The sequence below is a fragment of the Pseudorasbora parva genome, chromosome 17 (assembly GCF_024679245.1).
Source record: "Pseudorasbora parva isolate DD20220531a chromosome 17, ASM2467924v1, whole genome shotgun sequence".
Classification (NCBI taxonomy): Eukaryota; Metazoa; Chordata; class Actinopteri; order Cypriniformes; family Gobionidae; genus Pseudorasbora; species Pseudorasbora parva.
Window position 1 is genome coordinate 18269876 of NC_090188.1, and position 24243 is coordinate 18294118.

Here is a 24243-nt window from a genome sequence, read left to right on the forward strand (position 1 = left end):
AGTTATAAGGAACACATTTACAAAGATCTAATTTCAAATGGAGATGATCATTTGCAGTTCAGCTCATGTTTTTTTATTCAACCCCATGGCTGTTCTGCCTCTACTGGGAATATTTTATACCTTGTTATAACTTGTCTATGAAATCATAATTGTTTAATAGCTGTAGACTCATCCGCTCTCACGTTTTTTCCTATAGTTGCATGGGGTCTAATACACTAGAGAGAGAGAGAGAGAGAGAGAGAGAGAGAGAGAGAGAGAGAGAGAGAGAGAGAGAGAGAGAGAGAGAGAGAGAGAGAGAGAGAGAAATCCATCCATATGGGGTGGAGTTTAAGTTTTTGTGACTCATTTTCATCTTGTATCATCAGGGTGTGGTCATTGGGAAAAATGCATCAATAGAAAAAGGTATAAATCTCAAGAGAAGCAACACCCTTTTCCCTTGGGAAGCTTGTTTGTACCTAAATTCCATTTGGAACATTTGCATTGTTCTTTGATCCAGCTCTTTAAGATGATTCACTGATAATATTAATGAGTAATAAAATTACATAACATTTTTATAGCATAAATCATATATGTCAACATTCCTCCCTATTATAGGATTGGCTAAAATGGTATGCATGAACACCAGTGCACATCTGTACGGACAGGGACTTAAACTCATGCCAAATTTACAGTCTTGTATGTTTGTATCTTTTCTGACCCTATATTTCAAATATTCTGTCTGTTAATCTGTTGACACATTCGGAGCAAAATTATTATAGTCATTCCTGCAGTTTCATTGAAGACCAATGCTTCCTTTGAAGTGTTTGAAAGGTATAAGCATGTTTTGATTCACAGTAAATGCCTGTGTTGATAAAAAAAACATATACCTTGAATGGAGTGTTATTCCTGGTCTGTCAACTGCTTAATGCTTAATGTAAGCATGTAGCACTTGTTATTTAGAAACAAAGCATGACATTTTGAAGCCTACTGAATAGGCTGTCTATAATGTAATCAGAGTCTTCATGACCTAGAGAACATTATTTTACAGACTCACATTGTCTAAAATGATTTCAACTGATTGATGTTGCAAAAAAATAATCCTCAGTAGTTTACACTGCTATGCCAACAGTAGATAAACTTTTTTGGTCCTTTTTCTACTGACGCATAGATAACGCATCCAGCCACACCTGCATTCACCTGAACATGTCCTAAAGCTGTAGTTTGCAGGAACATAAAGAATAAAATGGTGATTCCTGAGGGTATTGTCTTTTTTAAAAGTCTGTCTGTGTGTACCTGCCAAAAGACAGGGGAGTGGCTCAATATAAAATCCTACCCAGGAGTCCTGTGGAGACTTGCCTGTCAAAGTAGAAAGAAAATCAGAACGAAAACGGCAGAAATCAGGTAACAACTTTCATACTGCACGGGTGAAGTTCACAGACAGCTCTTAAGTGGACTTTATCTAACATCTAGACAGCCAAAATCTTTCTCTTCAGATTCTCAAGGATCAAAGGTAAAAACTCATTTACATCAAATATTTTTTTCTTTTTAACACATAAAAAATATAAATTAACCACAATAGCTTTTTCAGTTAGCCTATGTACTTAATCTCATGGGGGGCAAATAATGTTGTACTGAACTGATTATTGTTTTGTTACATGATTCTAACCTGTTGCTCATCTGAAATACTTGTGTATTTATAAATCTGATGCAAACAATCAAATTTCTTTTATCTTGGTTTGGGTTGCACCTGATTAAAAGATGGGAAACCAGATAAAAACAGTAGAAACCAGCCATTGAATAAGATTAAAATATAAAAATGTCAATGATAAATGAATTAAATTAATCCATTTAATTAATTGAGCTTTTTTTGTTTTTATTCTAAACTTCACATCAAATTTGGGAAAGAAATTGGGCTAAAATATGATTTTGAATCAGTTCTGAAAAGCCCTGCTTGCAAATAAAGCCACTATTTGTCTATGGGTGACCATTTACTTTGTTTAGCTTTTTCATGTATTGTGGAAACAGTAGCTGGTTTTGCGTTTGAAACTGAAGATGTAAGGAGGGTGGGGTGGTGATGAATTGCTTTACTCTCTCCACTGTAAATATGAGACTATACTTGCGAGTCTTTTGTTAGAGCAAGTAATTGTCCCTTAGGCATCATTTTTCATTAACGTTAAATACGGATATGTGCCATTTATAATACATTTTAGATATGGTCTAGAATAGCCTTTCATTCTTGCCTTGAAATCTGAGTAGAATCTGCTAAGAAAGAGAAAGAAAAATAATTTGGTTTATCAGTGTCCGCACATTTCTTGGTATTAAAACTTGTTGTTTTGAAGAACATTCAGTCATGTACATTAAAACTTTTATCATCATGTAAATGCAAATTATTCTGTATTTTACGCAAATTCTGCAATGTGTGTATTGCAGCTCTTTTCATCCAGTATATTCTATGCTGTAATACAAACACCAAGAAGTTCCATTAATTCACGAGTATGGTTAGATCTATTGCTAAACTGATTCTTCTTAGCATACCGATATTAATGATCTGTATATTTTTCTACATTTATTCAGCATGAATGGATGATTTAAGGCAGCAAAGAAACTATTCTGGAGGAAGTTTAGGAGACAGAGGTAAGGATGCTTGATCAGATCACTCACATTTTTTCTTCTTGTCATGAGTTTGAGTGTATTGAATTATTTGTGAAGATATTTTTCTGGAAAGGACTGTGGCTTGATTATTTCACTGATGAACGATGAAGTGGGACAGTTTTATTAGGTAGTATTTACCCTGCTATATGTTTTTGACTGTACATTTATAAGACATGTATTCTGAAAACACAGGCATCACTGAAACAACAATCTCTACTACCAGAATTACAGCTTTACCTCCACGTAAGTTATTGCAGTTCACCCTCCTTTATCTTCACCCAGATAAAATGTATATTTTATCTGTTTTCTATGTGTATCCATTTACAGTGTTTGTGCTTCATGGGAAATGTTCTGTTTGTCATACTGTGTATGTAACTTTAACGTCTTTTCCCTTAGAGGTCTAAGTGGACATTGCTGTAGTTTACTGTGTTTTTAACCCCCAGGAGGCTTCAGTGCATCTGGCAGCAAGGGCATGTCAAGCACCTTCGGGTCTCCTAGCTTGGAGAAAAACATTTTAACTCAAAACAACAGCAGTTCTTTTTTCTCATCATGTAAGCCAATAAACCATTTGATATTTTAAATAAACTCATATATTATTAATAAAATACAAAAAATTGTCCTGCTTCTGTGTCTCAGCATCTGCAGGTGTGAGTGCAGGTGGGTTAGGCTCTGGATCAAGGGAATATCTCGTAGAGGAGTCTGTGAGTAAGAGCAAGAAGGGAGGAGGTGCTTCTGGAGTTTTTGAGAGCTTCTCTGGATCAGGATCAGGTTCAGGATCAGGATCAGGATCAGGATCAGGGTCGAGGGTGAGATCCAGCTCCACCGATGGCATGAGAAGAACACAAGACTCCCATTTGTTTCTGGAGAGGAAAAGCAAAACAAGTCATTCACGTCGTTATGATGGTTAGTCACAGCTGAAAAAGCTTAAATAAATGAACAAAATAATTTTATGTATGTTTTGCTTGTTTTGTCCGTCCTTCATTATACTAGCATGTAATCATTTTTTAAACTTCAGGAAGCTCAAGTGACAACTCATCCCCAGAGATCACAAGAAAAGACTATGGTAAGAAACTCAGCCACATTAAAATGATTAACAGGCGTTTTATATGATTGATATGAGCGTTGTGTTTTATTGCTTGGTTTCTAGGTTCAAGTAGAGGAAGGAGTCAAAGCAGGGGTGAGACTATTTACACTAATGTAAAATATATACATACATAGCATAGGTCATTTTGGATGTGAAAAACACATAGGTCATAGGATGCAAAATACATACATTGCATAGCTTATTTTGAATGTGACACACACACACACACACACACACACACACACACACACACACACACACACACACACACACACACACACACACACACACACACACACACAATGTTATTTCATGTAATTTCTAGTTTACACTGTTAAAAGACTTGAATTCCCATGTTAAACATGGCAAAAGTTTACAAAATAAGCTGGACTTTTGATGTTGTATTTCTGTGCCAAAAAAACCTCCCGGTTTCTCACAAGTCTTGGAAGAATGTTTTTTGCGTGACGTCAACAAGAGCAGAATGTTCCTCCGTACATTTGCTTCTCCATGAGAACGCGTGCGCACACGTCGACCAGAGAGAGCAAAAGCACATCCGGGAAGTCGTCAGCAGGTCGGCTTCGCTGCACAGGTCACACTCACACAGGACTTCACAAATTCAACAATGTCACCAAAAAAGTGTGCTTTTGGTTGTCAGGGCAAGACAACCCTGGACAGCTTCCCAAAGAACCCAGCGTTAAGGGAACAGTGGATAATTAAAAAGTAGCTAATCAAAACCAAAATTCAGAACCTCAGTCTAACCGAAGTAATTCTCCCAGGTCGGTTATAGGTTATATCTCGATTTTAGATACGTGACTCCTGTCTCTCCCCTGTCAGTCTCATCAAGTGCAGTTTGCAGGCTTACGGAAAGATTCAGGAGCAGTTATCCTTGTACAATCTGAATGCTTAGAAGTACTACAGTAGGCCTAATTGTTGTAAATGTTTTACACACTTTATACAAGTAAACTTATCGCCGTAGAAGCTGATAGTCAGCATGCCAGAATGAATTGCAGAGGTCATGAAGAAGGGTCAACATTGTAAATATTGACTATTTACATTGAATGTTTTCGCCAATAAAAGCCTTTAAAAACTTATAAAAATGCTTATTGTTTTCCAGAAACGTGAAAAAAATAATCTACAAATACTGAAACAGCAAACTTTGCAAAACAAAATTTTACTGTAGGCTACTGACAATACTTTTGGCCATAACTGAACATATTCATATATATATATATATAAAAAATAGCAGTCTAATAAGATTTATAATGTACTGATTATGCGTCATTATCGTAAAATAAACACTGAAGGACACCGACACAATGTTAAATGTCTCAACACGTGGTTTGTGGGACATTACTGATCATTTCCATATATTAAAAGGTACATTACACACAGGGTCTGCCTATCTTATGTTAATCTTGAGTACCTAGGGAAATAGATTAGCATTGTAATATTCGTCATATCTCCGAAGAGTATTTAGTTTTCATATTTATAAAAGACAGATACGCTGTTCCAATTCTTTCTGAAAACAGCAGAACTTGTGGTGTGCAGTGGGCGGAGCTAAAGAGCAACGAGCACACACACACCTACGACACATACAAACCATCATGGCATTATCCCAGGATAACTTAAGTTTAACTATACGTTCGTGTTGTCTATGTTATATGCACTTATTGCCAAAAAAACATATGATGCATCTTTATTTGTTAACCCCAAACAGTTTTGCTGTTAGGGCTTAACACAGTGTTCAGGTGTGGTTTTGACTTATGACCGGGAACTCCGTTGCTGCTCTGGGAAAAGAATGAATGAACTATTTCGTTAACGCTGGGTTATTTGGGAAGCTGAACAAGGATAGCTGTCCCTCACAACCAGAAACACACTTCTTTAGTGACATTGTTGATTTCGTGGTCTAAAAACACAATGACAGCACTGCCGCTGAAGGAGTGTATTTGTAGCTGTTTTTTAAATTTTGGCTATTTTTAGCATTGAAATACAACTCTCTTCAGAATGCATGAAATAGCATTAGACCTCCCCTTTAAATATATGTGTTAGTGTTGAAATAATGAAAAGACAATCATGTTGAATGTTCTTTGTTGTTTTCTCACTATCTCTATTTTTATCTCTCTTTCTGTCTCTTTTTTAGAGACAGAAATCAGGACAAGACTGCAAAGTGCATCTCCCTCAACTAGATGTATGTTATCTATTTATCTTTAATTCAATTATTTTAGAAAACCAAATAAATAAATATAGATGTAGCACTAAACGAAAAATAAGTCTGCATTAAAAACACTAAAATGAAGTGAAATTAATCAAATATGTTGAGAAATGGATCGGATTGTGAAACAAGTTAACAAATGGATTTCCCAGATGCTCAAGGAAAAAGCTCAGAAAATATTTAGCTTTGTTCAGCACCTGAGAGAGTGCAAGTAGAAGGCACGTTTAAACACGCAGTTGACTAATACAGTACCGTTGCTATAGGGACCGAGCTGGATGATGTGAAGAAGCTGTTGAAGGGATCACGCTCCGCCAGCGTCAGCCCCACACGATCTCCATCGTCCTCCCCTCTGCCTATACCTCGCAAGGCCACCACCTTAGATACCAAAATCTCTACCAAGCAAGGTATGAAAAAAGCTCTTCCGTTGCTAAAGCTTTGATTAAACTGCACGATATCATTGTATTTAGCACTCCTACCATACATATGGTGTGCAGAGCCTATTTATTTTCACGCACAAAAATACTCCAAATTCCCCAGTTCATTCAAGCATAGAGATCTTGTGTTCATTTCCAAAGTGTTAAGACCTCCTTTCAATTTTCTCAGTGGAGCAATATGACACCACTATTCTTGACGCTGACCTTGCCTCGTACACATGGAACACCTCCACGCTGCCCTCTACTGTCTCTGACACCGGTGCTGCTTACGGCTTCCACAGCAACACCAACAACATGTCAACGGGAGCTTCACTTGTCAGCAGCACATCACCATCCTCCTTATCAGGTCTGCACCGACAGTTGGTCACTGATGTTGACCTGATAATATAGAGAACTGATTAAGTCATTAATCTTGTAAATGATTGCGGCAAACTTTGAACATAATTATGCAAATCCCTCTCATCATCACACCTTGCAAATGATTATTTTCTGGGGGGATTGTAAATAAAACTGCAAACACATCAAAATATACTGTTGACACAGACCTTTAAAAGACATACAGTGGCTAAATACATGTTTTTTAATTGACTTACAGTGTATGGCTTCCACAACAATTTAGCTCCTGCTAGTGGAGTTCTAACTTCGAGTGGAGTTAACTCACTTCCAGGTATCCTCTGAGGCATATAATATAAAAATAATTGTAATGACATCATTAGAAGTCAATAATCCTTATAAGCATGTTTATTTGTTTATGTGTGTGTTTTTAGGATATGGAGTGCAGAAGAATTATTCGACAAGTCCCAGCAGCACTCTTGCCGTTAGCACAGGCGCCTCCACTGCAGGTGTTTGTTATATTCACTCTGTACAACAGGGCTCAACAATAAGGGTGGCCCAGGGTCAATGTGAGAGAGTTTTGGGACAGTTGATAGAATCATCAATTGCTCTGTTGAGCCAATGCTGGATTGTCATCATATTCTGCATTCATTAATCCTGTTTTTTTCCACCATATTTTTATAAACAAAAGTGCTTATTCATTTTAGTTGGATAATTTAAATATTTTTCCCAAAGCCGAAAACTCACATATGATTTGTTTTGAACTGTATTATTTTGGGTAAAGAATTCCTAACATTTTATGAAATTTATGAGTATAGTTGATATAAACATTTGTTAAAAGTACAGTAAAACACTATTATTGTGAAATATTATTACAATTTAAATTAACTGTTTTATGCTAAATGTAAATTATTCATGTGATGACAAAGCAGAATTTTTAGCAGCCATTATTTCAGTCTTCAGTATCACATGATTCTTCAGAAATCATTTCTGAGATGATTTCAGGATGAATAGAAAGTAATATATATATATATTTTACTTTCTATTCATCCTGAATATATATATATATATATATATATATATATATATATATATATATATATATATATATATATATATATATATAATTTAAAAATAACTATGTAACTATGTATCGAACTTAATTGTTTATTTGTTTATGTGTGTGTTTTTAGGATATGGAGTGCAGAAGAATTATTCCTCAAGTCCCAGCAGCACTCCTGCTGTTAGCACAGGAGTCTCCACTGCAGGTGTTTGTTATATTCACTCTGTACAACAGGGCTCAACAATAAGGGTGGCCCAGGCTTGTCACCATATTTTGCATTCATTAATTGTGTATTTTTCCACTGTATTTCTTAAACAAAAGTGTTTATTCATTTTAGTTGGATAATTTATAGATGTTTTTCCCAAAGCCAAAACATACGATTTTTTAAAACTATATTTTGGTAAATAATTCCCAACATTATATTTATATAATGTATTTTTTATGTTTTAAATATAAATATATAAACATATACTACCATTCAAAAGTTTGGGTTCAGTTATAGTGTTTTTACTTGTTGTTTTTTTCAACAAGGCTGCATTTATTTGATAAAAAAAAAAAACACAGTAAAACCGTAATATTTTGAAATATTATTGCAATTTAAATGAACTGTTTTATAGTAAAAGCTATTTATTATTGTTATAGCAAAGCTGAATTTTCAGCATCATTACTCCAGTCTTCAGTGTCACATGATTCTTCAGAAAACATTAAAAAAAATTCTCAACTGGTTTAATTTTGTGAGGACAGTGTTCAATTATTGTGTATTGTAATTATTGATAAATAGGAACACTGTGTCCTTTTAAGTGACTGCTTGTGCTGTAAGAAGGTAGCAAAGAGATACTTCACATTTGAACGTGATTATTTATTTGTTTTTGTGTGTATTTTTAGGATATGGAGTGCAGAAGAATTATTCCTCAAGTCCCAACAGCACTCCTGCTGTTAGCACAGGCGTCTCCACTGCAGGTGTTTGTTAAAGACACTTAGTAAAGGATTTATAGTTACCGTACCGTAGTTCTCAAGACGTTGCGATTGTCACATATTAAACATGAAGAGTTTGTGTCACATTTAGGAACAGGTACAAGAACCCTTAATGAGAATATGTCAAAGAGATATCTGACGCTGGAGAAGGAGAACATTCCACTGAGGAGAGAAACCGATGAATTTATTCTGACCAAAGACAGTGGCAAGCAGTTTACCAACAGCGCCCCCAACGGGACAGCTGGTAAACACAGGACTGAATGTTGTGTTTGATGTTTTAGTCTAGAGATTTAATTAAAGTGATTTCAAATACAACATGATTGCTGTTTTGGCCTACGCTAACAATATTGATTAACTTGATTGATTTTAAAGGGTCATATTCAGATGTTTCAGTGAAGAAGGAAACTATGATGACCAGCTACTCTGAAAGTGCTCCTGTGAAGTCTAGTTCTGGCATGCATTGTAAGGGCCTTCATTTTTATGTATCATTAGTATGTGTATTATAAAATTTATATGTGATTTTTTAAATAAACAACTCACAAAACATATCATTACCTCTCCAAAGATGGGTCTACATCAGTGTCAACAAAAGATAAAGCTACGTATGCTGGTAAATCTTTTTATTTGAGAACATATTGCACATAATACAGTATACAGTCAACACTGAGACTCACATGTCTTTTGGTATGTGTCCCCTGTCAGAGATTCATAAGGCTAAGCTTAAGGATGAGGATGACTGTAAGTGTGGAGGGGGTCTTTGTGGATGTGGGTCAAACTGCTGCTCCTGGTGGAAGTGGCTGCTGGGTTTTTTGCTCAGCCTCCTGCTGCTCCTCGGCCTTCTGTTTGGACTCATTGCTCTATGTAAGAGTTGAATGTCTAGATTTGAAACTTACAACATTTACATATGTGCTGTTGCATAGTCTTCTAATCTGTTGCTGATCTCTTTTCCTTGAAGCTGAGGAGGTAAAGAAACTGAAGTCTCGTGTCAACGCTCTTGAGGGAATATCTTCCTCCATGAATGCCCACACAAGTCGCCTGTCTGCTCCTATTGATGACATTGACAGATATAAAGACGTTGGAAGTAAAGCAGCATATGTTAATTCACTGGATTCTGCAGTTTATTCAGACAATTCTGTACTACAGAGAAATGTACAGCAAATATTGAAAGCAGAGCTGCATTCTGAAGCGATGAAAGGTACAAGTGAAAACAATTCTGCTCAAACACACACATGAACATCAAAATTTACATTTTGTAGTAATGCATATATTTGATTATTAAATGTATTTATATGCAAAAACAATACTGATATAGCCAATACAAATAATAATATAAATCTTTTTGTGTATATCTAGCGTTCCTTGCTTCTTCAGTTAAAGCTGAAAGAGGACTTCCAGGGCCTAAAGGTACATCAGATGTTCAGTTTGACTGAGCACTCATTACTCATTTAAAACTGAATGTATAACTTTAATATTGAGATTTAAAAGTGAGTAACCTGATTTCCTATCACTACCACAATTACACTCTTTTCACCACTTTCACCAGGTGACAATGGAACTCCAGGGACTAGGGGTTTGTACAGTTTTAAAACTGACTATCTGTAAATTCAATTAAAATATTATTTATATTGATATGCATACATTAAATTATTTAAACCTATTTTTCAGGAGACAATGGTTTTCCAGGGCTGCCAGGTAAGAATAATGTGCGGTCTTCTCGTAAAACTAAAGCCTTTACAGTTGTGCAACAATCAGATTTCATTTTTTAAAATTTGTACCTGTAGGTCCTCCAGGAATGCCAGGACATCCAGGAAGGGAGGGACAAAAAGGGGATAAAGGAAGTGCAGGTACCTGAAATGTTACACAGCACTTTTATTTTCTGGAAAAACACGATTGTCCATTCTGTGATTACAATGTGATTATTGTTGGGGGGGGGGGGTGCATACTGTACACTTCAGGTTAAAGCATAGTCCCTTGCTACATTTAAGATACATCTAAGACACATCTTTACTGTAAACACGACTCAGTTTGGTTAATGCGCTTACTCTTTCTGAAAAAAAGAATGAACCTTTTCTAGATGTTGCCTCGTGGAATCTTTTGTGCTAAAGTTGTAAACTAAAACTGTATGTGACAGGTGAACATGGTGCAGAAGGACCACCAGGATTCAGGGGAAGAGATGGTCAACCTGGACCCCGTGGAGAGCCAGGACCCCCTGGAGGCGGAGAGAAGGGTGAAAGGGGTAAGATATTGCATGTTTTGAGAATTTATCACTTTAAATAAGATCTTAACATTAGATTTTTAGTACTTAGTTCATTATAATTTAAGTTCTCAAAAATAGCGTACATTTAAGATTTAAGCTGCTGTTTTGATCATGTTTACAATGTGTTTCTCCAGGTATTCCTGGCTCTCCTGGTCAAGTTGGTCCACCTGGGCCTAAAGGTCAATACAAAACACAATTTGTATTATTTGTCTGCATTTGGGATAAAAAGGCTGAAACTTTTATTCAATGACATTAGCTGTACAGAATGGTACAGAATGTAAGTCATTATATATATATGTTATACTGGGGGGTCATTAGGCAATAATGCAGTAATATTTCATTAGGCAATAATGCAGTAATATTTGATCTTTGTTCTCCTTTTGTTTGTTTTTCAACAGGTGCTAGTGGTTTACATGGTAATCAGCTTTATTTAAAATATCTTGGTTGCAATATGTATTTGTTTTTATGTCATCATATAATGACATTACATGTGGAAAACAATTTTTGTGCAGGTGAACAAGGCCCTCAAGGCTTCAGAGGTGAACCTGGCCCTGCCGGGTCTAAGGGTGTGTAGCACAATGAGACTTAATTCATTTTCACAAAGCAGTAGGCCTACATAAAATCGTAATGTTTTTTTTTAATTGTTTTTTATAAAATTCTTAACAGGTGATAGAGGACTTCCTGGTCCACCTGGAAGTAAAGGTTTGTTACCAATTATATGTCAGGCTAACATTACGAATGTGCTAAATTTTAGTCAATGTGAATTCAAGTAAAATATCTTTGTTATATTAATGTTATATCAGGTGATCATGGGGATAGAGGAGACAATGGATTACCAGGTATGTACTGTATGTTTAGACAGAGCCATATCAAAGAACCTGATTCATTTGTGCCATGATCACAAATATTAGATTCATTTTTACCCATCATCAGGTATTCCTGGGGCTCCAGGACGACAGGGACCAGCTGGTGAGAAAGGAGCTAAAGGAGCAGCAGGTGATTCTTCTGTTATTCTAACGTTCCCAGAATGTTATTCTAATGTTATTCCCCTCATGAAAAAAATAATAATAATAGATTTGCACAGATTAAAGCTCCATTATTTAATTATATAATTTCATACTAGGGCCTCAAGGAGCTGATGGAGAAAAGGGACAAAGAGGTAAGTGGCATTTTAAGTATTTCCTGATTTCAAATCAAAGAATGCTTTTCCAAAACTTGATGTATTTAAATCTGCATATTTATTTTAATCTGTGTTGTGTATCATTTTGTTCATATCTAGGTGAGCCAGGCTCAATTGGCTTGCCAGGAATCAGAGGACCACCTGGGCCATCCGGTGATTCTGGGCAACCAGGTATAAAAGCACGCAGAAAAACATGATCCTCATGCATCTCAAGCTGCATTTCTATAGCACACTTCCCAACACATTCATTCACCATGTGATAATATAAACTTAAATGACTGAACTTCGAAAATTATAGAACAAGTGCATTGATTTTTTCCATTTTCTCTCTTTAAATCAGGAACTCCAGGGATTCAAGGACCTCCAGGTAAACATTAAACTATATTATATTCTCTACCTCAGTTATAAATTAAATTATACATGTGTTTTGTGCATTTAATATTGCTATAATTTATCAAATTGATCATTGTTTGTTTTCTTTTGTTTTCAGGTCTACCTGGCAATCCTGGTCAGCCTGGAGCTAAAGGTGCGTGTGGGAAGACATCAGTATTAGTGAAATAGACTGTAGGATCAATGTTTAGCTGCTTTTAAATTCTTCTATTTTTAGCTCTGTATTTTGTTGTATTATTACACAATAGAATCATATAGGTACAACTATGTATATCAATGTCCTAATAAATAATCTGAAAACGTTCACAGGTGAGACTGGCGAGGCTGGAAGAATGATCAATGCAGGTAACATTACGTGAAGCATTAAAACACATCTAACAGTTCACTTTGCAGTGTTCTGAACTTGAATTGAAATTGCTTGATTTTGCAGCAGGTTCTAGCTCAGTGGCAATCCCAGGACCGCCTGGAAGCCCTGGTCCTCCTGGCCCACCTGGACCTTCAGGACTGTCAGGTATGCTCATAATCATAAACTGTTAAAAACAACAAACAAAATCCAGATTAAAAATTTAGCTCAGCCAAAACACCTTCCTCCTGTTACCCTGTAACTGTGCCAGGAATATTATGATTAACCCTCCAATAAACCCTCAAATCAATAAATACTGTAACTGTCATTATATTATTGATGCTACTATCTATAAAAATCCCAATGAGGAAATGCCTTACTGCAGTTCCTCAGTGTGGAATGTGGTACATGGAAACATTGGTATTTTCTCAAATTACAGTACATCTACTGCATGTTAGACAGTAAAAGGATCACAAAATTGATTTGTGAACAAAAATATCTAATTTACTTTCCAAAGATGCTGCATAAAATCCCTCTTGAGAAGAGATGTTTAGAAATGAGGTTAATAGAGCAATTTCTGGAGCACTTCAGCAGGGGTTTCCCTGTGAGAGTAACAGTGGGAAAGAGAGTTCTGGAGGGATGTTCAAATGTTATTTGACTTAAAAACAGCACATCATTGGCTAACTTAAGTACTGCCCTTTTAATTCCCATAGTGCATTATATTGTATATTTTTATGAATAACAAGGAAATGAGTTGAAATTAATTCTTGCCATATGGCAACTCCGTGCCATAAAGAGTTAAACACATTTTGGATGTTAATAACAATAACAACGTGCTGTTTTTACCTCTCATTTTATATGCATATAGATTTGTGTATATTTTGAAAATCCAACGAGTGATATATACTTGAACTATTTACTCTGTTTATATACAACTATTTATAAAGAAATTGCATGGTATGTCTGTTTTGTAATGCCAGGTCCCGTTGGCCCTGCTGGACATCCTGGTCAGCCTGGTAAAATTGCATTTTGCATTTGGTGTTGCTATTTAATATTGTATATAAGTAAAATATGAATTACACGAAAATGACTTTCCATGAATCCATCACCTCGATATTTGTGCAGGTCTTAAAGGTGATAAGGGAGATCAAGGAGAACCGGGTATTGTTGTGAACACTGGTGAGACTTTGGTTTCATCTCGTGCCGGAAGTAAGTCATTATTTTAAATAATTTAATTAGATCTAATGATCTTATTTAAACATTAGTAGCTTGTAGAAATGCATTAACATAATGCTTATATGTCTGTAATTGTTAGGACAGTATGGAGCTGCAAATGTTGCTGTTACAGGACCACCTGGTCCTCCTGGTCCCCCAGGGCCTCCTGGACGTCCAGGTACAGTCACGTTATCCATGAAACGTTTTAGTAAGCGTTTAAGTGTAAGTAGTAAAACGTTTAAGTCTTTCAGAGGTCATGAAAAGTTGACAAAATACACCAGTGTTTTAAAATTAATTTTAGATGTTAATTTTTAATCTCCAACAGGAGATACCAGAGCAGGTCCACCGGGACCACCAGGCGAACCAGGCTCACCAGGTAAGATGAAGTGAAGCAGTTTACATAAAATATGACATCTTTAAATTGATTAATACATTTGTTTTTTGTTTTTTTGCTAATTGTTCTTCTCATACTATACTAACGCATACTCGTACTAGTGGCATACTTTTCTCAAGTCTTCTGTTACTGTTTCTTAGGATATGGCAGACCTGGGGCTAAAGGAGACAAGGGAGATCCAGGAAACTTTGTGCCCAATTCAGGTTTGATAACAGCATATGTCTGTATTATACATTATTATAATGGTGTTTTTGAAGTCTCACAGCTTTATAAATGCGGCCTACACAGGAACGTTTTTCGCAGGACCACCTGGGCCACCAGGACCCACAGGGCCAAAAGGAGCGACAGGTGAGTCTTACCTAAAACTGGAGTTTGTTTGTGAACTAACATAAACAAACTATGAACAGCTTTATTTTTATTTACTTACGTAATCAAAAAAATGAACAAATACAGTAACAAATTAAGTGTTGTAGTTCATACATTAACTAATGTTTACAAATGAAACCTTATTGTAAAGTGTTACCATTCTACTTGATACTAAACTTTCAACCTATAAAACCCTGAAAATACGTCAGAAAGTACTTTAACTATGATCAGATATCTAATGAAATGTATTTGCAAACTTCAGGAGCCCAAGGTCCAAGAGGATATCAAGGTAAGGCTTTCTTCTCCAACTAATTTGTATTATGGGTCACAAGAATTAAAATGGACAGTAAAACACATAAAATACTCAGATGGATCACCACATGCCTTGTAATAGTGCTTTGTTTGCCATATGTGACATTATTTTTTAGGAGAACCAGGTCAGCCAGGCCTTCCAGGAAGTTCTGGTAGAGTTAGTAAGTAATTTGTTTTTTCTGTAGACAGATTTATTAACATTGTGACACTCGCAGCTTTGTTGAATAACGTCTTTGTTAAGTGTATGCCTGTGTTTGTTTATGGCACTTCTACAATACTTAATTGGCTGTTAATTGAAATATTGTAAATAAATTATAAAAAAAGATCTGACACAAAGAGGAACAGTTTTTAAATGTTCATAAAAGCTATAATAAATATTGAATTAATATTTTTTTTACTCTTTAGTCTCTGAGTACGGTGTCGCTCAAGGGCCACCTGGTCCTCCAGGGCCTCCCGGACCGCCTGGACGAGAGGGCCGTAAAGGTAAATAACTTGAATAATGATGAGGAGACATTGTATTGAAGTATAATTATACTTACAGTGCAATAACTTTAAAAAATAATTTCTCAGGGGATCCCGGAGTACCAGGTTTATCAGCATCCCAAGGAGAGTCAAGAGGTAAATCTTATTAGGGTGTACTGGATGTATTGAAGGAGTAGTTCACCCCAAAATGTTCACCAATTACTCACCCTCATGGCATTCCAAGCCTATATGACTTTTATTCATCTTCATCCTTTTTATTTTTAGGTGAACTAACCCTTTAAACTATTGGCTTGTCTAACAAGAATCTTCACTCCTTTAGTGAATCAACTGAGCATTGTGAGGGCTGACACCAGAGATAAAACCCTATTCTTTGATATAACGTTTTTAAAAATGGTTACCGCAGTGTGGTATACCTCGTTTTGGAAAAATACAAAGGAGCCACAAGAAATGTTTGGGAAAAAAAACTGAGCTCCAGTAGCACCATTTCTAAATTAGTAGATGAGTTTCCTAAAGCAAATGAATGGCGTAACTCTGTATCACTACTCATTGCCATCAGTATCAGGAGCGGTTGCAGTCGGACCTCAGGGGCGACCTGGTCCTCCAGGACCTCCAGGTCCACCCGGTGCTCCAGGTCATTCCAGTGGTTCCCATTCTGCCTCAGACTATCGGCGTTACATCATGGAGTATATGCAAAGTGAGTACCCATTTGGATGATCACACTTCTTCTCCTGAAGGTCATTTCCTCATGATGGTGGGATGTTCTTTCCACAGGTGACAGCATGAGGCAGCATTTGTCTAGCTTTCAGGGGCTACCAGGTCCACCAGGCCCACCTGGGGCTTCAATGTCTGTAGAGGACGTGGCATCTCGGGTCATCGCTTACATTCAGCGTAAGTTTGTGCCAAATAAATGTATTTATTTATTTGTGTCTCCTGCTGCATTTGTAGTCAAATATATACTTTTGTGTCAGGCTCTGGAATCAGTGGTAGCAGTATTAGCCAAGGGGCTCAAGGGCCTCCAGGTCTTCCTGGCCCTCCTGGCCCACCTGGAAGTATAACTGCTGACTACATCATTTCCCTTTTACAGAGTGAGTAAACCATGTCAGATCCTTTTATGTGTAAATGGCCCTTTGATTCTTGAAGCTGATTTGACCCAGGGACTTTCTTGTGCTCAGGAGATGATGTGCGACGCTATGTGGTTGGACCTCCAGGACCACCGGGTTCACCTGGGGTTAGTGCTAGTACCTTTAACGCGCAGGAAGTGGCAAACTACGCCGTCAGAATAATGAATGGTGTGTCTTCAACCTGAATTCTATGTTAAAACTGCAACAGTTCAAATTCTGTAAGTCCATTGGCATTTGTGTATTTGTTTTTAGAGCAGGGGATGACAAGCAGACCTGGACCACCAGGCCCTCCTGGCCCACCTGGCCAGGCAGGTGCTACCTACAGCGAAATAACAGCTCTGATTCAGAGTATGTAGCCTTTTTAATTTTGTATTATGTGTTTTTTATAACATTGTATGCAAATGCGAAGAGTTTCCAGTCCTTATATTCTCCTTGAATGTGTTTGAAGGGGCAGGGCTCGGGGGAAGCGTTGGACGTCCAGGGCCTCCTGGACCTCAAGGGATACAGGGACCCCCTGGTCCGCCTGGTGCTTCAGGAGGCAGCTCCTCTGTAATCTCAGGTTACAAACTGGAGGACATCCAGCTCTACCTGCAGAGTGAGTTGTCCAATGAGGTTTACTCTGTCTGAGGCCGTCTTTACCCCTGGTATTAGTATATTTTCAGTGCGTTAACCGCTTTGCATTATTGTTTACATGCATTACCGCTTAACATGCATTTTAAATAAGTTTCCTGTAACCACTTTGTGTGGATTCTTCCCTATTATTCAGTCACACTCTACATTTCCGGCACACAAATACTATTGAATTAATCAAGCCATTATGCTGGTTACAAGTGAGCAGGAAAGGAAGTAAAGGGAAAGGATATTAATAGTAACGGTGACAAATAATACATGTGTTATGACGCTCACATGTTAGGTCAGTGTGTGGAGAGTAGGCAGTCTTTTTGGCTGTTAAGCACATTGAGCTCTTCGAAAGCAGTCCAGTCGAATGCGCTTTCAGCTACCTTTGGACACAGTCGAATGTGGACAAGCTCAAAATGTTTTTGACCACATTTACAGTTGTTTAATGCCGTCCACTTGTAAATGAATCGACAAATGTATTTTAATACCAGGTGTAAATAGGGCTTTATATATACCTGCAATGTTACAAAAAAATCATGATGTTATTTTGTGGTATTTAGAGTCTGGTTTTAGGGGACCTCCTGGCCTACCTGGTCCACCAGGACCCCAGGGTCCTCCAGGTGACACTAGGGGCCTTGTATCATATACAGGAACTTCTTCACGAGAACAGATCCGTGCTGAGCTGCAGGACTACTTGAACAGTGAGTGTCACTCACCACACGTTCTAATCCGGTAACTGACTCCCCAGTGTAACCTTACATTGGACACATTCACTTGATGGATGTTTGACGGATTTAAGTTGAATGCGTGATTTGTTGAACTCACACATCCCAGATTTGTCTCACCAGTTTCTGCAAACTCTTCATGGTTGATTGGCACATCAATAAGTGTTTTTTGTGTGTCTTTTTTCAGGTGACGCTATGAGGCGCTATGTTAATGGTCCTGCTGGGCCTCCCGGACCCCCTGGCCAGAAGGGTGAACGTGGTGACCCCGGACAAAGTTATCAGAGTGCCAGAAGCCAGTACCGCTATGGCAGTGAGATCAGTGAACCAGTGGACTACTCCAACGTTGCAATAAAAGTGACTGATTACATTAAAAGTGAGTACAGTATCATTCAAGTCCTATGCACCACAGTGATATCCATAATAAAGCAGTAAAAGCAATTTAAATGTGTGTTTCTGAAAGAAATAGCCACATACAATGCAGCAAAAGAATAGTGTTATAGTTTAAGGTAAGCATTGGTTACAAGTGTTGATATTTAGAACAAAACAAGTGACTGTCTTTCAAGTAAGGCATTGAATCGATCATTTAGTAGTAGATTTGTTCTATTCTTTTTCTTCTGATTACTTCAAAATTGTTTAAAAAGAATGTTCTCAGAGGTGTGCGATATTGATAAAAAATGTAATATTTTCTGGGATTTTCTCGATAACGATAATTAGACGATATTTTGCTGTGTGTGTTATTGTGCTGGTATCTTGGAAAAAGTTTTGATCACTGCTGACTCCTAAAGTTTTTTATATTCTTCATAATCTGTGTGGTGGTCAGATCACAGCAGTGACAGAAATAATCTTTTCCATAAAGTTTAAATTTATTTTTTCCTTTTATGAGCATTTTTACCATATACAAATTAAAACCTTATTATATGCATGCATAATCTTTTGTGTTAATTTCACGATTTTAATCAAATTCCATTATAATAATAAGACACAATAGGGCTGTTACCAATCAAACTAAATAAGTATCAATAAAATTCATCTTCGCAATGAAGCTGCATTTGAAGTGGCATTTACACAGACTGTTTACTGAGCTTAGAGGTGACAAATAACCTGCAGTTATTATGCATAAATAATGTGTTGGTGTTTTGAACACATAACGGTGAATAATAGCCTACTGATATTTGAAATTATTTAAAACCGCCAGTAGGCAGCAGTAAGTCACTGTTAATGAGTGAGTCATTGAGATTCAACCGATTCATTCAAACGAATTATTTATTCAGGAACGAATCATTTGACTATCTTAATGTATCCCAGTCTCTGAATCATTGCGTGTGTTGCTCAGAGACTCGATTACAGTGCTTTGACTTTGTTTTGAACTATATTCTCGTTGGCGTAAAAAGAGTAAAAATGGGCAATATGATGTCTAAAAAGTCACTATATATTAAATATTATTCGTGTTTAGTAAACTTGTATATAAATTGCATTTCTTATCATGCTGATATGTAGATTATTTCTGTGATATTTATTAAAAAATATTAACGTATAGACTCACAAGCAGTGAAACGCCCGTTTCACGCCCGTTTCACACATACTCCGTCTGCAGTGTGTGTGCGGTGCGTATTTTTTTCAGTACCCATGTTAACGGATTACAGAATTCACTGCACGCGGATGCGGTCCGTCAGTCCGTTCCAGGAGCTTTGCGTCTGCAGCAGTGCACGGATCGTTTTCGTACCGAGTCTATTTTTTTGCTGCGCTGCGCTGCGTTGCGTTGCTGCATTAAAGTGATAGAACATTGTTCGCATTGAAATAAACATGTACTGACGCGAAAATCTAGTAATTTCACCACAGATACATATCATTTAAAATATACTCTTGTTTCAAAGTCAACACATGGCTTTTTTTCTCAAGTAAAGCAACAAAACGACACCTTACCTGGCATTTAGGTTAAAAAAAAGTGCCATAATGGATAGCACTCATACTTTCTTGGAGGTGAAAAGCAAGTTCTTTTTGACCTGCAGGATTTCTTTTAAAAGGGTGTAAAAACGAAAGAAAAGACGAGAGTCGGCTGTTTTTGAATAGGCTATTGTAAGTTTCTCATTTAAAATGTTTGTGATTTAGGCTATAACCTATGTTTAAATGTTTTGCCACTTGTGTGAGCTAAATGTATATAAATATGAATAAATTAATTTAATAAAATGTTGTTTAAATGTAGTAGCCTAGGCTACGTAACCTGACTTCTATTAAAGAGTAAACAAAGAGAATTGGAATTCTGACGAGGCATGTTCAGTAAAAACTTTTGGATTTTAAATGAAAAATAATGAATAAATGCTGTGTTTGTGGTATGCAACAGCGGATCAGTTGCGGACTGCAAACGCAGCATAGCCTATGTGAAAACACTACAGGGTGTGGGGCTCCTGCAACGCATACGCAACACGCACTGCAGACGGAGTATGTGTGAAACGGGCGTATATGTGAAACGGGCGAAAGCGTGCACCTAGTCACGTATGCGCATTGCACGCACTCTCTCTCTCTCTCTCTCTCTCTCTCTCTCTCTCTGTGTGTGCGTGCGTGTGTCACATCGCACATCGTTAAAACAACAATTATGCTATTATCGCAGACGATATATATCGCACACCCCTACACTACAGTATGTATGCATTTCTAATATTTCAAAATATCAAATATTTGTGGGATCCCCAATGTCTTTGATATGGCCCTGACTGGAAGTAGTCGGTCATCTGGGAACAATTTTTCTACTGTTTTATTAATACTGTGATTTCGGAAAAACTAGTCATTTCTCATACTGCTGTCTACTATTTAGTTGGGAATGATGCATTTTGAATGCAGCCACTATTTTGAGTGAGTCACTGAGTCATTCACTTGGTTGATTCATTCAAAACTCTGACTCATTAAGAAAAAGAAAAAAAATGCCACTACTGTGTTGTGTTGGCTTAGTTTGGTACTACTAGTATCTGGCGATGGCGTCTCTAAAAAAAATTGTTAAAGCAAAATAGTTATAACAAAGCACTGTAATAAAAAGCAAACCCAATACATTTTTCCAAACCGATTGTCCGAAGTAGTGTTGCTGGAGTTAATCCCAGCTTTTTGGGCCCTAGTCAGGGAAACACTGGAGGGATGGCCAGGCCATCACAGAGATAAGCAAACCCATGTCACTCTTTTCCATTAGATCAAGGTCTTCTGCAGGACTTGACAGAGGGATACTGGAGAACACAAGCAGGAAGGATCCAAGGACCCGCTGGGCCTCCTGGTCCTCCTGGCCCACCCGGGTTCAGCCGTGTGATTGGTGCCTATGGGAACGTGACTGCGGACCTCATGGACTTCTTTAGAAGTCAGTGTCTACTTTTACTCACATACGCAGATTATATATCGCCACATTTGGCATGTATTATAATTCATTTTTGTCTAAACATTATCTTTTCAGCACATGGGACTATCCCAGGGCCTCCTGGCAGGCCAGGACACAAAGGGGACAGAGGATACCCAGGACCTAAAGGAGACAAAGGTACACGTCATCACGGATATAGCTATTGTGGACAAAATCTAACAGGAAATCAACGGAAGTGCTGCCTGATGAAACATGAAAGTTAAGAGCTGTATGGTTTGTATGTGATTTACAGGAGAAACAGGAAGCTCAGGGATACATGGCCTCCCGGGACAAAGAGGACCAGAGGGACCAAGGGGAGAAAAGGGTGAAAAAGGTTTGAATAGGTTACTTGGTTACAATAATCAGTTGTCACATCAACCAGCATCTAAAAGTCAAATCAAATGATGATGTATTTGAAGGCAGCACTGGATCCAGATGTCACTCTGAGATGTTTATCTCCATATTGAACTTTAGGTGATATCCAGACGGGTAGATGGAGACGGACCACTGGTGTGTAAGGGCTAAAGCTTTTGCAGCAGCACACTTTCGTGGATGCACTGACAGCGAAGATAAATGCATAAACTAGCCTTTTTTTATGAAGTTACTGTCTAAAGGTTTGTTTGGTTCCTACTTTTACACTTTACAGTTTTATAATCAAACCAATGCATGCAATATTATAGTTCATACATTCCAAACTACTTTCAGCTTTACTAGCGTGGTTTTAAGACATCAGTCTTTAAGTCTTCATTGTTATAAATTTAGCACTTGAAATGTACTTTTTACCAAATAGTTGACTTTTAAATTGCCTTTATTTTTTATTGTTTTGTATTATATGAATATTGTCTATGCTGATGTGTTGCATTGCAATCACACAAATCTAAATGTAATGAATAATCCACCAAACAAACAAAAAAGATTTTTTAAACCATGTTCTGTAACATCACTCACTTTACAAGAGCCACTGAATATTTAACAAAGAACATAGTATGATTTTACACCTACCCGATACGAACCCAAACTGCACCATGTTTAGAAAATAAACACCAATAAATCAAAGAAAATACAATGAGTTTTATTTACAGTATATCAATGGACAAGCATTTTGATACATAAATTGACCTCAAAAAATGCATCAGATATTCCATCAAAGTGCTGCAAGAGTTAAAGGTCACTGTTCAGCAGTATGACACTGGGATGTCGGCCCCTTAGCTCTGTCTCTTGACAAATATTTCGATCAGTAATGCACTGTTTGTGCAAGTGCCAACTTTTAAAACCTGTTTGTGTAAAATGCATCGTCTGTTCAAAGAGTTCATGTCTCTGGTAAAGTACAGCATTTGGGATTTTTCTCAGCATGCAAAAGGTATATGAGCACAGCATGTCATCCTATGGCTAAGATACAGATGTATGATTTTTTGCACAAAACATGTTATCAAAAATAGAGCTTGAATCAAGTCCTCAGCAACAGGGAGAAATACTCATGTCTTTCCACTGAAACACTTTTGCAGACTGCAATGGACCATTCAAAATGCTGCTCTACATTTGACTATCAAAAGTATGTGTCCTTCAATAAAAAGAAAACCTAAAATTAAGATAAACAATGTAACGTGCAAGTTCATATTCCCCTTATATTTTAATGAAACGGGAAAAAGAACTAACAATAAAAAATTCAACTTCTGTTAATATCATAAATAACTTTTTACCACCATATATGAAACATTCAAGGAGGCAAAGACTGCCATATTCTCCTTCAAATACGTGAAATTAATTTGCTCATAAAAAAATAAACACGGCTACTCTGGACCGCAAAGTGACATGCCAAATGAGAAATGACATCATTGAATACAAATATTTGGGCACAATTTCCTTCCTAATGCACTAAAGAGATTACTACTGCATATGTTCAGTTTGTTTTAAAGTGTGCAATGTCATTTTCGGGTTACATTCCTTGACTGCAAATATCTTTAACCATCAAGTAAATAGTAAAAGTTAAAAAGGGTAGTTTGTTTTAAAAGCAACTTTGCGTAGACATTAAAAACAGAATAGGCCAAACTTACAGGAGGATACAAAAATATAACATAACAGCTGATACAAGACCACAACAGCACTGAAGCTTGTGTAACAGTGACTAGAGTGTCCATGTGTTTACATGTTTACAATTTTTTTTTTATTTACCATTTAAGTTGTCTGTGTCTGTGATGTTATGTTATGTTTGTTATTGGCTTTTCACCATGCCCCCCTTATTAAGGCTGTTTTATGAATGTATTCCAAGACAAGATGATATTGCCTGAGTGCTTTCAGTGCTAATTTGCCCTAATGTATTAAGCACAAATTAACATGATCAGAAGACAACATACAGAAAACTAAAACGTTAATCCATTGGATTCAATGTGGCAAAAAAGCATGTCAAGTTAATGCATAAGGTTTGTCCTTCATTACTGTTAACTTTACAACTCTCAGAAATAAAAATTTCAACCCCATGCATCTTTTCTGATCTCATACCTTTGAAAGGACAATGGGCTCTTGACTAGAACAGCATTTCCTTGCTTTAGATAAAGCTCAGTGATGAAGGTTAAGAGCCGGAGGAGTGGACACTGGGAATAGGGTAGAATTTTGAGACTCTGCTCTGGGTGGTGGGATTGAGGCATTCAGACTCTCCGCTCATTTTAAAGAAGACTTCTTGTTCTTGCAGTTTACGTGTGAACTCCTCCTCCAGAGCCTAAGAGAGAGCAGG

At 37.1% G+C, this 24243-nt stretch overlaps 2 protein-coding genes across 4 annotated transcripts in view; one reads left to right on the forward strand and one right to left on the reverse strand.

Annotated features, from left to right (window-relative positions):
- Positions 1-1349: 1349 nt before the first annotated feature.
- On the forward strand, positions 1350-23989 carry col17a1b (collagen, type XVII, alpha 1b). Its single transcript, XM_067422055.1, has 58 exons — positions 1350-1489; positions 2554-2613; positions 2824-2874; positions 3075-3182; positions 3268-3534; positions 3647-3694; positions 3779-3808; positions 5856-5903; positions 6191-6331; positions 6531-6707; positions 6957-7028; positions 7129-7203; positions 7888-7962; positions 8643-8717; positions 8824-8976; positions 9105-9194; positions 9298-9342; positions 9435-9593; positions 9688-9927; positions 10086-10136; positions 10276-10302; positions 10398-10424; positions 10514-10576; positions 10864-10968; positions 11124-11168; positions 11388-11405; positions 11502-11555; positions 11656-11691; positions 11793-11828; positions 11923-11985; positions 12113-12148; positions 12269-12340; positions 12510-12536; positions 12660-12695; positions 12869-12904; positions 12990-13070; positions 13883-13918; positions 14028-14111; positions 14218-14295; positions 14443-14493; positions 14652-14714; positions 14800-14859; positions 15140-15166; positions 15306-15350; positions 15595-15672; positions 15760-15807; positions 16229-16366; positions 16444-16560; positions 16641-16757; positions 16845-16961; positions 17046-17141; positions 17242-17388; positions 17972-18112; positions 18324-18509; positions 21315-21476; positions 21570-21650; positions 21766-21846; positions 21987-23989. Exons 2-58 carry the CDS (start codon positions 2559-2561, stop codon positions 22028-22030), a joined length of 4719 nt encoding a protein of 1572 aa, XP_067278156.1. The 5' UTR covers positions 1350-1489; positions 2554-2558; the 3' UTR covers positions 22031-23989.
- The window catches only part of slka (STE20-like kinase a), a 29925-nt gene continuing 28245 nt past the window's right edge, over positions 22564-24243 (reverse strand). For all 3 annotated transcript variants that reach the window (XM_067422054.1, XM_067422053.1, XM_067422052.1), the window contains one exon: positions 22564-24228. In XM_067422054.1, coding sequence (XP_067278155.1) covers positions 24082-24228 — 147 coding nt within the window. In that variant the 3' untranslated portion in view covers positions 22564-24081. The remainder of the gene's footprint in view (positions 24229-24243) is intronic.